This window comes from Pteropus vampyrus, unplaced genomic scaffold, assembly GCF_000151845.1.
Source record: "Pteropus vampyrus isolate Shadow unplaced genomic scaffold, Pvam_2.0 Scaffold23, whole genome shotgun sequence".
Taxonomy (NCBI): Eukaryota; Metazoa; Chordata; class Mammalia; order Chiroptera; family Pteropodidae; genus Pteropus; species Pteropus vampyrus.
Window position 1 is genome coordinate 11,666,436 of NW_011888804.1, and position 13,615 is coordinate 11,680,050.

The window sequence follows — 13,615 nt, forward strand, 5'->3', positions numbered from 1 at the left end:
CCATGTCAACGCTCTTAAAACACGATCTCATGCCCACCAGGCCCTTGTGACCAGATCCCTGCAAATTCACACCATCCCTGACCACTGTTCAGTAGTAACCTGGCCACTCCTCTGCTGGGGCTGCCAACCTCCCTACAAGACCCACCTCCACCTGGATCACCTCCCTGGAGTCCCACTGGGACCACCCTCTACCCCCACCCCGGGACCCTGTCCCGTCAGTCACCTTCTCAGCACTCAGTGTCCACGTCACTCTTCCAGCAGATGGGGACATGGCCCTGCCCCCAAGAACCCAGCAGGCCCACATGTGGACACTCAGGGAATACTCAGATCCCCAAACCCAAACCCCTGACCACACAAACACGGACAGAATTCCTGGCACGACTGTCCACGCACAGTGCTCCAGTTTCTCCTTCGCCCACTTGCAGCCTGGCCTCTTCCTTGTCTGCCAAAACGTCCTAGCGGTCACTTCCCTTTAGCCTCTCTGCAGCATAACCTCCCCCCCCACTCCCGCCGCCTTTCCCACTGTGGACTCCTCTTCTCCCGGGTGGCCCCTAACTGTGCAAGGCCCCCGGGTCTGCTCCGACCCTCCTCTCGCCACTCAGCCCCTCCCCTGATCCATTCTCCTCTTCATTCCCAGCCGGGCCCTTTCTCCCAAAGGCCACTTCCTGCTGCCCACCCTGAGGCCCGCCGGCACAACCCTCACCACTCTGGGCTCACTGAACCTCACCTCTTTCCTCTTCCGTCAGCCCCTCCAACAGTCAGCTCACTCGTGCCGTCTCCATCCTCCCCCACCTGCTCCTGAGACTACAACTCCCGGTGCCCCAGCTCTCACCAGACTCTCTCACACACGACTGCCAAACGCACCTTCCTGGGGCAAAGGTCCAAAGGCAGCCTCTCCCTTGCTCCACAACCTTCAGTGGCTTCCTGTCGCCCTCCAAGAAAGCACACTGTCATCAGCCTGGCTTCTGGGTCCTGAACAGTATGATCCCAACCCTCCTATCCACCTTCACCTCCCCTGCTGCCCACATTTTACATCGATTCTCCTACCAAACGGATTCTACTATTTCCTGAGCATACTAAATACTTTCCAGCCCCTGAGCTCCTGCCCACTACAGACTCTCTGCGCCACCCCCCCACCCCAACCCTCTTCCCCGAACACATGCACACCCCACGGCTCTGCAGAGCCTCGAGATCTGCCCCACATTTCGGTAACTCGAGGTGCCTGCTCGTCCCTGTTCCCACCTTCGTCCGCAGGCTCTTTGCACCCCAGTTAAAGGCTAAGTCTGAACCATCTCCCCATCTCCTAGGACGTCGGGAGGGACAAACCCTCCTGAAGAACAGATCTGTGTTTTCCCATCAACCCTGCCTCTTAAGAAACACTGAATACTTAACACGAATGACGACTACACTTAAAAATGGTTACGAGGATACATTTTGTGATGTATAATCTTTCCACAATTAAAAAGAAAAAGAAAAAGAAAAAAAAAAAAACACTGACAACGAGGAAGAGAGGAGAAAGCATGGAGGCGGTGAACCGGACCCTGGTGCTGCTGAAAGTGGCTGAGGAGCCAGGGGCTCCTGGCGCTCAACTTTCTATCTTCGTGGGAGTTTGAAAAAAGCAGCTTTCTTTAAAATGAAGAAGCACCTACCGAGTATGTTTCAGGTAACAATCTCATGCCCCAAACACAAAGGCGAGACAGTTTTAGCCATGTTCCTGAGCGAGAAGGCGGAAAGCTTTTAGAAGTCGACAATCTTAAATGTTACATTTTCTGGTCTGAGGTCTAAGATTTGGCCAAAAACAAACACTGCTTTTGCACGTGCCAGCTCAGGCACACACCAGAGAGTGGACGTGCCGTGCTGAGCATCCCGCCTAAGACCACTCACAAGTCAGGTTACCGGGACTTCCAGCCAATAGGAAAACGGCTCTGAGCCCAGCAAAGCATCTCCTACAGCAACCTCTGCAAGGGCCAGGGAGGTGAACACCGGCACCGTGGGCCCAGCCTGTGGATCACCCACCCGCCTCCCAACTCGTATCACAGCCACTCCGCAAGGTCGGGGAGGGCCACAGGACAAGATAAGGCTATCAATTTAACTAGGAAGAAGTATAAACAAGCCTTGCAGGTGGCCTCAAGTCCTTCACCTAAAACCTCAAACAACGCAGCTCTGGGAGTCCCCGCTGCTCCTCCATGGGGACTCCTGTGAGGGAAGGTACTCTGTCAAATGCAGCATGCTACCCAAAGTGCTGTCCGCCCTTCTCCCTGGAGCAGAGGCCTCAGTCAGCTCAGCCTCCTGATGGCTTGCTGTCCAGCCACCACCTCGGCCTGGCAATTAAAAGGCTTGAGGAAGAAAACTGGAAGACATCCTGCTAAGTGAAATGAGCCCGACGCAAAAGGACAAGTACTGTAGGAGCCCACGTATGCGAGGCATCTTGAGCAGACAGAAAGGAGAATGGTGGGTGCTGGGGGAATGCGGAGTGAGGAGTTATTGCTCAATGGGGACAGAGTTTCCGTTTGAGAAGATGAAAAAGTGATGGGCACAGATGGTGGTGATGGCTGTACAACACTGTGAATGTGCTTAATGCCACTGAACTGTACACTTAAAAATGGTTAAAATGGTCTATTTTATGTTATGCATACTTCACCACAACACAGAAAAGAGGGGGCTGGGGGAAGACCACAGCCCAAGAGGTCCCCAGACGGAAAGGTCTGTCTCTAAACAAGTAGGTTCCCGATGGACAGGCCCGCAAGATACACCCACCAGGCTGAAGGCTGACTAAGCTCAATCACCCTGGCCCCCTGCCCTGGTGAGCCCCTTGAACTCTTCTTGGCTGCCATTTACCTTCCAGCATCCTATTGCCCCAGGGTCCCTCCCTGATGAAGAGGAAGTTCCACCAGACTCTCCACACAGAGCCCTCTCAGGCCTCAAGGTCTTACCAAGACCCCCATGAGCCAGCAGAGAGCACTCAGGTAGTAATCTGAGCCCGACCACAAGGTGCGAAAACACCCTCTGGAATACTATTTGGCCACAAAAAGTAATGAAGTCCTAATGCATGTCACAACACAGATGAACTCTGTAAACCTTACTCTAAGTGAAAGCCAGACGCAAAAGGCTGCATGCTATACGATTCCATTCACGTGAAATATCCAGAAAAGGCAAATCTACAGACACAGAAATTAGCACAGTGGGTGCTGGGGGCTGGGAAAGAGAGGGGGTTATAGCCGAAGGGAGTGGAGTTTCCCTTTGAGATAATGAAAATGTTCTAAAGTTAGACAGCAGTGGTTGCGTAACTCTGAATATGTTTAAAAAAAACCACTGAATTGGACACTTTAAACAAGTGAATTACATCTCCATAAAGCTTTTAAAAAACACCACCACCACTCAGGAACAAAGCTGTAAGTCAGCGACACCAGAGAATCACCTGCTCATCATCATTCCAGGCACCAGACAAAATGGGTACTACATTGGTCTCTAGGTCTCTGAGCAAAAGGTTTTCTGGAGCTCTCAAAAAGGGGGTAGGGAGAAAAAGAGACAAAACCACCGCCACCCCCAGGTTTGCTGCAGGTCCAGCTGTCCCAGCTCCTCAGGAAGTAGGAGTCAGGCACAGCATGGGGACAGCAGACAGCAGCAGCCACTGCTGCGGCTCAGAGCTGAAAAGCCCCGTTTTCCTCACAGCCACTCGGTCACCCCAAGTGTCCCCGAGGCTCCAAGAGTAACACTGAACAGCTCTTCCCCATGTTCTGCAGCTCATGGAGGGGGCTGGCTCCTCGCCCACCCCGGGGTACCCCTCCCACCACAGCCATCCCAGCACCTAAGGGACACCCTGCCAGGGCCAAGCCCACCTCTCCAGTGTCCTCCCCATACGGTATACAAGGCAACACCCTCCGGTCTGCAAAGTCCTTGGCAATCTGCAGACAGAGCTTGGATATGCCAAAGCCCATCTTCCTCCTTTGTTTCCTACTAAAATAAGAAAGTTTGTGGTTTTTACTTCCTCTTTGAGGAGTCACAATCACTAAAAATGAGAACAAAAAGTTGTTAAGTGCTCCCTCTATAAACTTGGGCAGGGGTTGGGGAGTGGCTCTATGAGAAAAATCAAGAGGTCTTTCTCTTCCTCCAGCTCCTAGCGTCCAAGGCAACGAAAAGCCACCAGGCCAAGCAGTCCAGGAACACTGCAAGAAGACCCCATGCTACCCCACAGGGGGATGAGTGAGGCCCCAGCACAGTGTGTGATCCCAGGTTGCCTTGGCTAATAGAACTTCACACCAGGTGAAGTGGCTGGCTTTCACTTGGGGTCACAATGCAGAAAAATACATACTGTACCTTTAAGATGTAAGAATGCCTCTCAGCCCAGGAGGACACACTATGAAAGGTACAGAAGGGGATGAAGGCCACGGCAGACCCTTGGTCTCCCCTGGAGTTCATACTGGGCACTCTCGATGAACTGAGTGGGTGAAAGAGCCTACATCTACTGAGTTATGCATTTTTCCTTTAAAGCCTCTTGCTAAGTGGTGTTGAATCAACCGACATTAGATGCCAGAGGGGGTGATTCCACAAGACCAAACCGGGGGCCGACCCCTGGCACCACCCACTCTGCACTCATACTCCCACTTCGCCTCTCAATGAGGGGTCGTCCCCTCCAGCCCATAGAATTAAGTCCCTGTGCAAGACCATACTTTGGCTCCTGGGTGAATCCAGATTGTCTATCTACAAAGTCTGCATTCTTTCCCTGAACCAGATTGACATGTTGCCTTTAGGTGGCTTCCAGAATGTTCAACTTGCTATATATGCAAGGTTACATGCATATAAGTCATATGCAGAAAATCTCTTTCTGCTCCACTGGCATACTCGCTGACTTCAGCAGCATTTTTTAAAAAGGCAACAGTCAGGCATTTCAAGTGAAGTGAATCTTCAAAAGCTCTTTCGGAGCCAACAGAGGCACTTGAGTCGAGAGTCCCCCTGAGCTGTCAGTCTCAGGCTCTGCCGGGCTGGCTCCACTGTGGCTGGTGTGGCAGGTTTCTCCCGCTTCTTCTGGTGTCCCTCTGCTGTCTCCTGGCCAGCTGGAGATGGCACCTTCCTAGAGCTCCCTGGTCACTAACCTGCCCACCGGGAAAAAAAACCGAAAACCCAAGCAAAAAACCAGCCAACCCCGGCAAAACCTCCCAACCAGGCATTATCCCTGTGCACCTCCCAGAACCTGCTTACAGCAGAGCACTGACCCCTTCCCCCAAGCCCTTGCCTGCTGGATGGAAAAGGTGGATGGATGGGCAGTGTCCTTTCAACACACCTGTCCTCTTGGGCTCCTTGCACACAACTTGCTGGAGGAGTCTAAGCAAAGTGCCCCAGGAGGACGGCCGGAGAGTTAAGAAATCCCTTTCTCCAGGAGATTTGCAAAGTAGGAGAGAGAAACCAGCACCCTGGGTGGCTGACACCTTCATGGACCTGCCTAAAGGTCAGGACCGGGAGATTCTCACCACAGCGCTTCGGTTTACATCGCCATCTCCCCACCAGACCGACAGTGACCTGCCGGAAGGCCTGTCTCCTGATACTTGGCACCGTTTCTGACACGCAGGTCTCCAAACGTGTTTGCAGAATGACTGATTTGGACCCCTCCACCTCTGGTGGGGTCACTCTCATGGGATTGGCCTCACGCCACAGTCTAAGGAGAGAGGCCAGCGCCAGCCCCTCCGCCAACCGGCTGACCTGCGGCGGGTTATTTCAGACCTGTTTGTCTCACACACCCTCGGACCCAATCAGCTGACAGCATATAATTATGACAAAAATCTTGCTCCAGCCACTTCACAAGAACGTTCCGAGGGCACATGAAACAGTATCCACCAGTCATGTTTACTCACAGGTGGGGCGTTGCAGTCTCCCCGCCCCAAACCCAGGCAGGCGCGTCTATGAACTCGACAGTCATGTCTCCCTTGGGCCCCAGCCACCACTCCTATCCACAGTCATTTTGCAAGGTCGCAGAGGTGAGCGCTAGAATACAAGACAGCTAATTAGCAGGCCCCAGTCTGAAGATTCGAGATGCTCTCTAAGGTTTAGCAGGGAGGCCCAAGCCTCAGCAAAGAAGGAAAAATAATCTCCAGATAATCTCCAAAGCCGACAAGCTTCCTTGCTGGGGCCCCTGCATCATTAGGCCCATGAAAATGCAATGCCAATTATGAGATGGGGTAATAGGGTGTTGGGCCGGAACAGAGAAGGGAATGGGCAAACAGAAGCTTCAAAGATGGGGTCTCATTCCATCTGTGACCCACGAACATAGCACCCAAGACGCAGATAGACCCGCATGGACTCAGATCACCACCATCTCATAGGTCACTGTTAAAGGCCTAGAGTGAGGCACGTCCTGTGGGACACCGAAGCAGGACAGACTCTGTCCTTGTCTTCAGGCTCTCACCACCCTGAAGAAGGAAGCCAGACAGACAGGCTTAACCGGAAATAGCTGCAAACTTACAGCTAGGGAAAGATACACAGGGAAGATGCTAGGACATTACAAAGGTTTTGTTTTGTGTTGGTTTATAGAGGACAAGGCCCTTGCAGATAAGCCTTTGATAAATCCACAAATAAAGGCAAGAAAATTTCTAGGAAGATAGTGCCTGTCACATAGTATATGCTTAATAAACACCTCTGATTGATTGAATGGGGGAGAAGTGGTTGCTTTGGCAAAGGAAAGGTAGGTATAAACCAGGATGAAAAAGAAAGGTATGAAAAAAGTTGTCTTAATAATAACTTTAAAATTTAAAGAAAAAAAATTAAAGAATTGAAGGAAAAGGCCTTAGCAATGACGGGGTCCAACCTTTAACTTTTCAGATGAGGAAAGAGACATGGCAGCACATGAAGCTTTAGGATGCAGCCCTCCTGACACCCAGTCACCATGAGGCTGCCTAACGGCATGTAACACCCTACTCAAATTCTTCTAAAACATGGCTGGTGAGGCCAGCGTAAGCACCCCCTCTCTCTGCCATGGCAGCCCTTTCCTCTGCTGCCCAACGAGGGGCTCAGAGTGTTATAGGCTGAACTGTGTTCCCCCCAAATTCATATGTTGAAGTCCTAACCTCCAGCATCTTAGAGTGACTGTATTTGAAGACGGGGCCTTTACAGAGGTGATAGTTAAAATGAGGTCGTTAGGGTGGGCCCTAATTCAATCTGACTGGTGAGCTTACAAGACGAAATTGTAAGACACACCGAGATACCAGAAGTGTGCGTGCACAGAGGGACGACCGTGTGAAGATGCAGCAAGAAGACGGCCATCTGCGAGCCAAGGAGAGAGACCTCAGAGAACACCAACCCTACCAGCACTTTGATCTTGAATTTCCAGCTTCCAGAACTGTGAGAAAACACATTTCTGTTGTTTAAGCTGCCCAGTCTGTGTCATTTTGTGATGGCAGCCCTAGCAAACTAATATACTGGGCCAATTTAAAAACGTGGGCGTGAAAGCCGAGGAACTACTGCCATCCCTAACAGGTGTTTTCCTAAAGTGAACATACCTATTAAGGACCAGAGATGGGAATTAAGGAGAAGAATGCTGCCCCCAGCAACTTCGAAACCCTGCTAGGGTGAAGTAAGCCAGACACAGAACAAATTTATGATCCCATTTATATGAGGTACCTAGGATAAGCAAATTCATGGAGGCAGAGAGTGGAGTGGTGGTTGCCAGGGGTGGGGGAGAAGGTGAGTTATGTTGCTTAACGGGGACAGTTTCTGGTTGGAGTGACAAAAAAGTTCTGGAGATGGACAGCGGTGATGGCTGCACAACAATGCGAACGTAGTTAATGCCACTGAATTACGCACTTAAAAATGCTTAAAATGGATATCGTCAATGTTATTGGAATAACTATGTATGGTGTTGGATACTAGACTTATCGGGGTGATTGCTTTCTAAGTTATATAAATGCCTAATCACTATGTTGTACATCTGAAACTAATATAATATTGTATGTTAACTGCAATTGTAAAATTTTAAACTGTAAAAAACCAAAAAGCACAAAAAAGCTTAAAATGATTCATTTCATTATATTTTACCACAATAATAAAAAAAAACACGTATCACATGTTGTACGACAGTTTAATTAAAATTACTATATTTTTTCAAAAGAAAAAAACCCTACGTGAGCCTCAGAAATTGTATTCCAGTCGGCATCAAGAATCCCTGTGGGGTTCCTAGTTAACTTAATCTACCACCACCCCCTGAGCCTTGATCTAAAGAGCAGCCTCGGGGGGGAGGAGGGAGGTAGGAAGGGGTAAAGGGGGTCAAATATGTGGTGACAGAAAGAAATCTAACTATGGGAGGTGAACGCAGTGTAAATAAATATATGCCTTACTGTTAAAGTGTACAGTGGAAACTTATTGGATTTCATTAACCAATGTCACCATAAATAAAAACATAAATAAAAATACAAATAAACAAACAAATAAATAAATAAATAAAGCAGCCTCAGTCAAAACTCAGCCTATTGTTTAGCAACCTGAAAACACTGGCAGATGCCCATCCATTCTCCATGTGGAGCCCTCTCAGACAGGGGCGAGCTGTCCTCTCCTAGGTGGGTCCCAGCACATGGCTCTCCCGGAATCTCTGTCCTGGTGAGGGCAGCAGTCACATACACAGGTCTTCTGGGCCACAGGACTCCCAGCCCAGGGGGGGCTGGGGGATGCATGGCTACCGGAGCAACCAGTGAGGCAAAAGGCAGCAATGGGGATGGCACGTTCCCTTGGACCCACGCAAATCAACAGCACTCTCAGCTCCTTCTTTAGTGAAAGGTTCTGGAATGCTTCGCTGTTTCCAAAACAAGAAAGTCATCCTTCCTGAGCCAGAGAACCCTAGTAAAATTGGATCTAGACTCCGTTTCCACCCTGTTGATGACTTAAGTGCTCTCAGGACTCCACCCAGTTCTGTCCACTCTGCCTCTGTTGTGGAATGGAGCCTGTGCTCGATTTAGAGGTGACTAAAGGCTCTGGTCTAAAGAGATGACGATGGGGCCAGCACAAGGCCTAAATGACCTTTCGCTGCCCCATAGTTACTCACTCTAACTGGTCACTGGTCCATTCAATCATCCGAGGGAAAAACAAAGCAGTGATCATTCTGGCAACAACACGTCACCAGAACCCCAAGGGCAAATTAAGCTGCTTAATAAATGTGAAAATACAGGGCAGCAACTCACTTGAGAGTCCACGAAGAAACAGGAGATCTGGGGTCACATCTCAAGACTAACACTTAGAAAAGGGCTGAGGGGCACACAAACTTGTGTGTTCACATCAAGAATTCCTCAGACTGAAAGAAGAAAGGTCCTTGGGTCTGCTGGCCTTCTCTTTCATGAAAAGGCTTACTGAAGTCCTCCAAAAGGGAAGTTAAAAGGACAGGGAAAGAGTTAGCTGATCAGATGCTTCTCAAAGACCAGCTCACCTTCCCATCTTCCCAGTCCAACACCACGGCTGTGAAAAACAGGAAGTGATCTTCGAGTATGAGCTGTGTGCCCAGCTCTGACCAAGGCTCCATGGCAGATCCGGATAAACCAGGGATCCCTGCCTTCAAAAATTACAGTCTGTACTACCCCGTGAATGAACCTTGGGGAAATTATGCTAAGTGAAACAAGCCAGACACAGAGGGACAAATACTGTATGATTCCACTTATACAAAGTACCAAGAATAGTCAAATTATAGAAACAGAAAGTAGAATGGTGGTTGCCAGGGCTGAGGGTGGGGAAATGGGGAGCTGTTGTTCAATGGGTATAGAATTTCAGTTTTGCAAGATGAAGAGCGTCTGGAGGTGGATGGTGGTGATGGTTGCACAACAATTTCAATGTACTTAATTCCATTGAACTGTATACTTAAAAATGGCTAAAATGGGTTAAGATGGTGAATTTTTGTTATGTATATTTTACCACACACACACACACACACACACACACACACACACAAGCGCACAGTCTAGAGTGGCAGAAGGCAGATAAAGGTGCCCCTGAGTCTTTGCTCCCACTGCTTCTGGAGATAGATGGCCCCCCCACCCTCTGCTGCTAGACGTGTGCTGATGGCAAGGTCCCCCTCCAGAGCGGCTTAGGGAAGCTTCCCTGATCTCGCTCCCTCTGAACACATAAATGATGTGTGTGTTCTTCTCTCCCATTAACTTATAAGCTCCCAAATGGCCAGGACCACACTCTCAGCTTCTACACAGACCACACAGTACAAAGGGAGGGGCTTGCACACAGCAGGGCTCACAGCTGACATTGACCCACCCCCTGGACGAATGCATTCCAGCTTTTCAGGGCAGGGTGGGTTGGTGGGAAGAATACCCTAAGGCCACTACATTCTAGAAGGAACAGGTCTGTTTTCCCACAGGAGCCCAGAATCCCAGGTCTGTCACTTCCTGGCTGTGCCTTTACCTATAGATGGGCAGCCTCTCCATGGGGTCATATAGGAACCCATGAGGGGCCCTGCACGGAGCCCGCTGTCATCATTCATGGTACACGGTAGCGAGTGGTCATTTTGGCTCCTTCTCTCAAAAACCAGAGGCCTTCAACTCAGACACATGAGAACCCACTCATCCAAAGGGATTCTAAAGCCACTAGGTCCAGGCCCCCATGTCTGCTGCTGCAAAGAATTAAGGGGACTGCTACTCCCTCCCCACACTGTGGTTTTCCTCACTGTCCCTTTTTTAGGCCAGCAGGCTTCCCCTGGCTGACTAAAGAACATCAGCAAACAGTCCAGACAGAGACAGATGGCCGAGCCAGCGCGGGATCCCTCCTTCCCTGCCAGCCGCAACCCTCAGAGGAGCGTGCTGGGTGCAGAGTTTAAAGGCTCCCAGAGCTAAAACAACCAGGGGTTTAAAAACCTAATAGGCGAGAGAATGTGGGACCTTGAGGACATTCAGAGAAGGATCTGGAAAGTCCTAAGAGAGGAGTCCAAGTTGTAAAATTAACTCTTCAGCCATTTACTGAGAACCTACCTACCCTGACACACGGAGCCAGAGTCTCAAGTCCATAGCTGTACGAGAGGTGGGCTAGAGAAGCTGATGAGAGCAGGGGAGACGGCTCGTAGGAAGGCCCACTGAAACGCATCTCATCCGTGCAAACCCCACTTTCTGGAAACTCAGAAATCCCCCTCAGCAAGAGAACATCGTTTCAGAATGCAGGTCTGAAATTTTCTTCTTTATTATATTGTTCTCCTGACCACGATGCTCAGGGCCAGTTCAGGCTGGCTTGCTTGGCCGACAGCTGACCAGACAAGGCTGGTGCCCAGTGACCACAGGGCAATCCTCCAGACCCCAGACGAGCTGATGTGCCTGCAAAGCAGGCATCTAAATGCTACAGCCTTACACCCCCCAGGAAGGACTTAGAGGACACAGCTGGGCCAGGCCGCAAGTCCGAGCAGCACGCTGCGGCCACCCCCAGCTGCAAATGGAAAATCGCCACAACCACCCCAGCTGCAAATGGAAAATCATCAACTAGATGTACCTAAAACAAACAAGACAGAGTGCTGATCACAAAAAGGCCAATCAGAGAGCCAAAAATAGCCTCACTTGTTTCAAGAGGATTCTGACAAACGAAACACATACAACTCCATCAGCAGAAAAAGAAAAATCAATGAAGTAGAAAACCAGATCAGCCCAACAGGGACCAGGCCTCCAAGAGACATCCTGACAGCCTCGCACCCGCCCTCCCACTCCACCCAAATGCCACATTCTCTCACCCACCTTCTCCTTATCCCAATCACAAACTGGGTGTGGACCTCAAAATCCAATCCCATCACCCTAGTGACAATGGTATCTGTACACAGCCCAGAAGTTATGTACACAACCCCACAGGTTTAATCTCAGGGCCAGGGTCAGACCATGGATTGGGAGCTCAAAGCAAGCACCTGTCTTTGGGAGGATGAAGAGGCAGGAATGCAATGAGGGATCAGAAAATGGAGCTGGGGGTGAAATTCACAGAAGAGTCTGTGGGTGAGTAATGATGGGTGAAGTCTCTTATCCAAGCTGGGCAGATCAGAACGGGTATGGATGGCTCTGCTTCAGGCCTGGATAAAATCTTCACCCCGCTGATTTTCGGTGGCCCACTGAGTCAGACTACCTGTCACCTCACTTCCTTCTAATTTGTATATTCACCTGCTCTGACTTGCATTTGGGCTGCTGGGTAGCAAGGGAACCTGACACTTCTATAGCCTGGGAGCAGCTAGCACATCTTGAGTTCCCCAAACATGTCATCTTACTCTTTTAGGACAGGAACGGTGGGGTTGTGGGGAATGCCCAAGACACAGGTCAATCCTCGCTAAAAGCATCTAATCTGGATGGCAGAGATGACCCCTCTATAACCATCCCCACTGCTTGGTGTGGAGGGATCAGGGGCAAGAAGATGACTGCCCAGGGCATCTTGGTCACAACCAGCAAGCAGCACACACTCTAGAACCAAAGGAACAAGCCACCTACCTAATCACACACACCACCTCTCTCAACCCAATCTCATTCTGAACACTGGGAACCTGCATTCAGGAGGAAGGCAGGGATGGAGTCTGTCCAGGAAAAGGAGGAGTGTGAATCCCTCTTGTTCAAAACAATATTGAAAATTCACTCCAAAAAGTATCTCCCTACCCTTCCACCTCCAATGTCCCCTTTTCTATTTCCTCCTGCTGGCTCAGTGGTTTCCGGCCAGGGTGCGGACAAGCTGGTGAAGGTACCCACCTGCGTCTCCATGGAAGGTGCCATCCTGAGGCAGCCTGGCGGACAAGCTGTCTCCATCGCTGGGCCAGATCTGCCCCGTCTTACGGACGCCCACGATGGTGGCCTCTGACACCACGACCTGGCCCTGCCGGTGCCGCTTTTGGCACTGCGGTGTCGGGGGGCTGCTGCTGTCGAAGGACTGCTGTGAGTTCTGCGAGGGCGAGCGGCTCTTGTCCCGGAACATGCGGTAGGTGGTAGGGCTCGGGGACACGCGGCTGGACTGACCCGAAGAGAAGTCCTCCTCGCTGGAGGTGAGGTTCTCATTGGAGCTGCAGTCCGGGGTGTAGCCGCCTCCACTGTCCTCAAAGCTCCGAGGGGAGTAGGACCGACGGGGCCAGGTAAGGCGTTTCTCCTGCTCAGAGGTGCTCTGGCTGCGCAGGAGTGGGCCCTTGCCCTCCCCTTCCACCATCATGCCCCCCACGTAGATGCTCTGGTAGGGCTGGTACTCCAGGGGCGGCCAAGGGGGCCTGCTGCCGCCATTGGCATTGATCAGGTTGTCCTTTAGAAAGCGGGGGTTCAGCTCTGCGTCCTCGTAGTCGCCGTCAAGGCCACAGCTGTTCTCAGAGGCGCGCCCTCTGTAAGAGGGCCTGGGGGCATCCCCCAGGCCCGAACCAGCGCTGTGCTGGGACTTCTTCCGCTCCATCTGCATGGCCTGGCTGCCCAGGGAGCTGATCCGATCCGACACCTCTTTGTCGTTGACCTTCACCAGGCCGCGCTCATGGTGAAATTCGACGTTCACGTAGAAGGGTTTCTCGGCGTCCGCCGCCCCGGCCTGGCCGTGGCCCTTGCGGATCCGCTCGAAGTTAGACCTAAGCGCCGCCACGCTGGTTGCGGGGCCCCGGTCATCCCGGTCGGCTGGCGCGGCGGCCCCGGGCCTGCGGGCGGTCGCGGGCCTGACCTTA

General features: G+C 51.2%; 1 protein-coding gene across 1 annotated transcript in view; it reads right to left on the bottom strand.

Annotated features, from left to right (window-relative positions):
* Positions 1–13,609, bottom strand: part of BCR (BCR, RhoGEF and GTPase activating protein) — a 116,527-nt gene extending 102,918 nt beyond the window's left edge. The window contains exon 1 of the mRNA XM_023528163.1: positions 12,675–13,609. Within this exon, the coding sequence (XP_023383931.1) occupies positions 12,675–13,362 (688 nt within the window). The 5' untranslated portion in view covers positions 13,363–13,609. The remainder of the gene's footprint in view (positions 1–12,674) is intronic.
* Between the last annotated feature and the right edge of the window lie 6 nt (positions 13,610–13,615).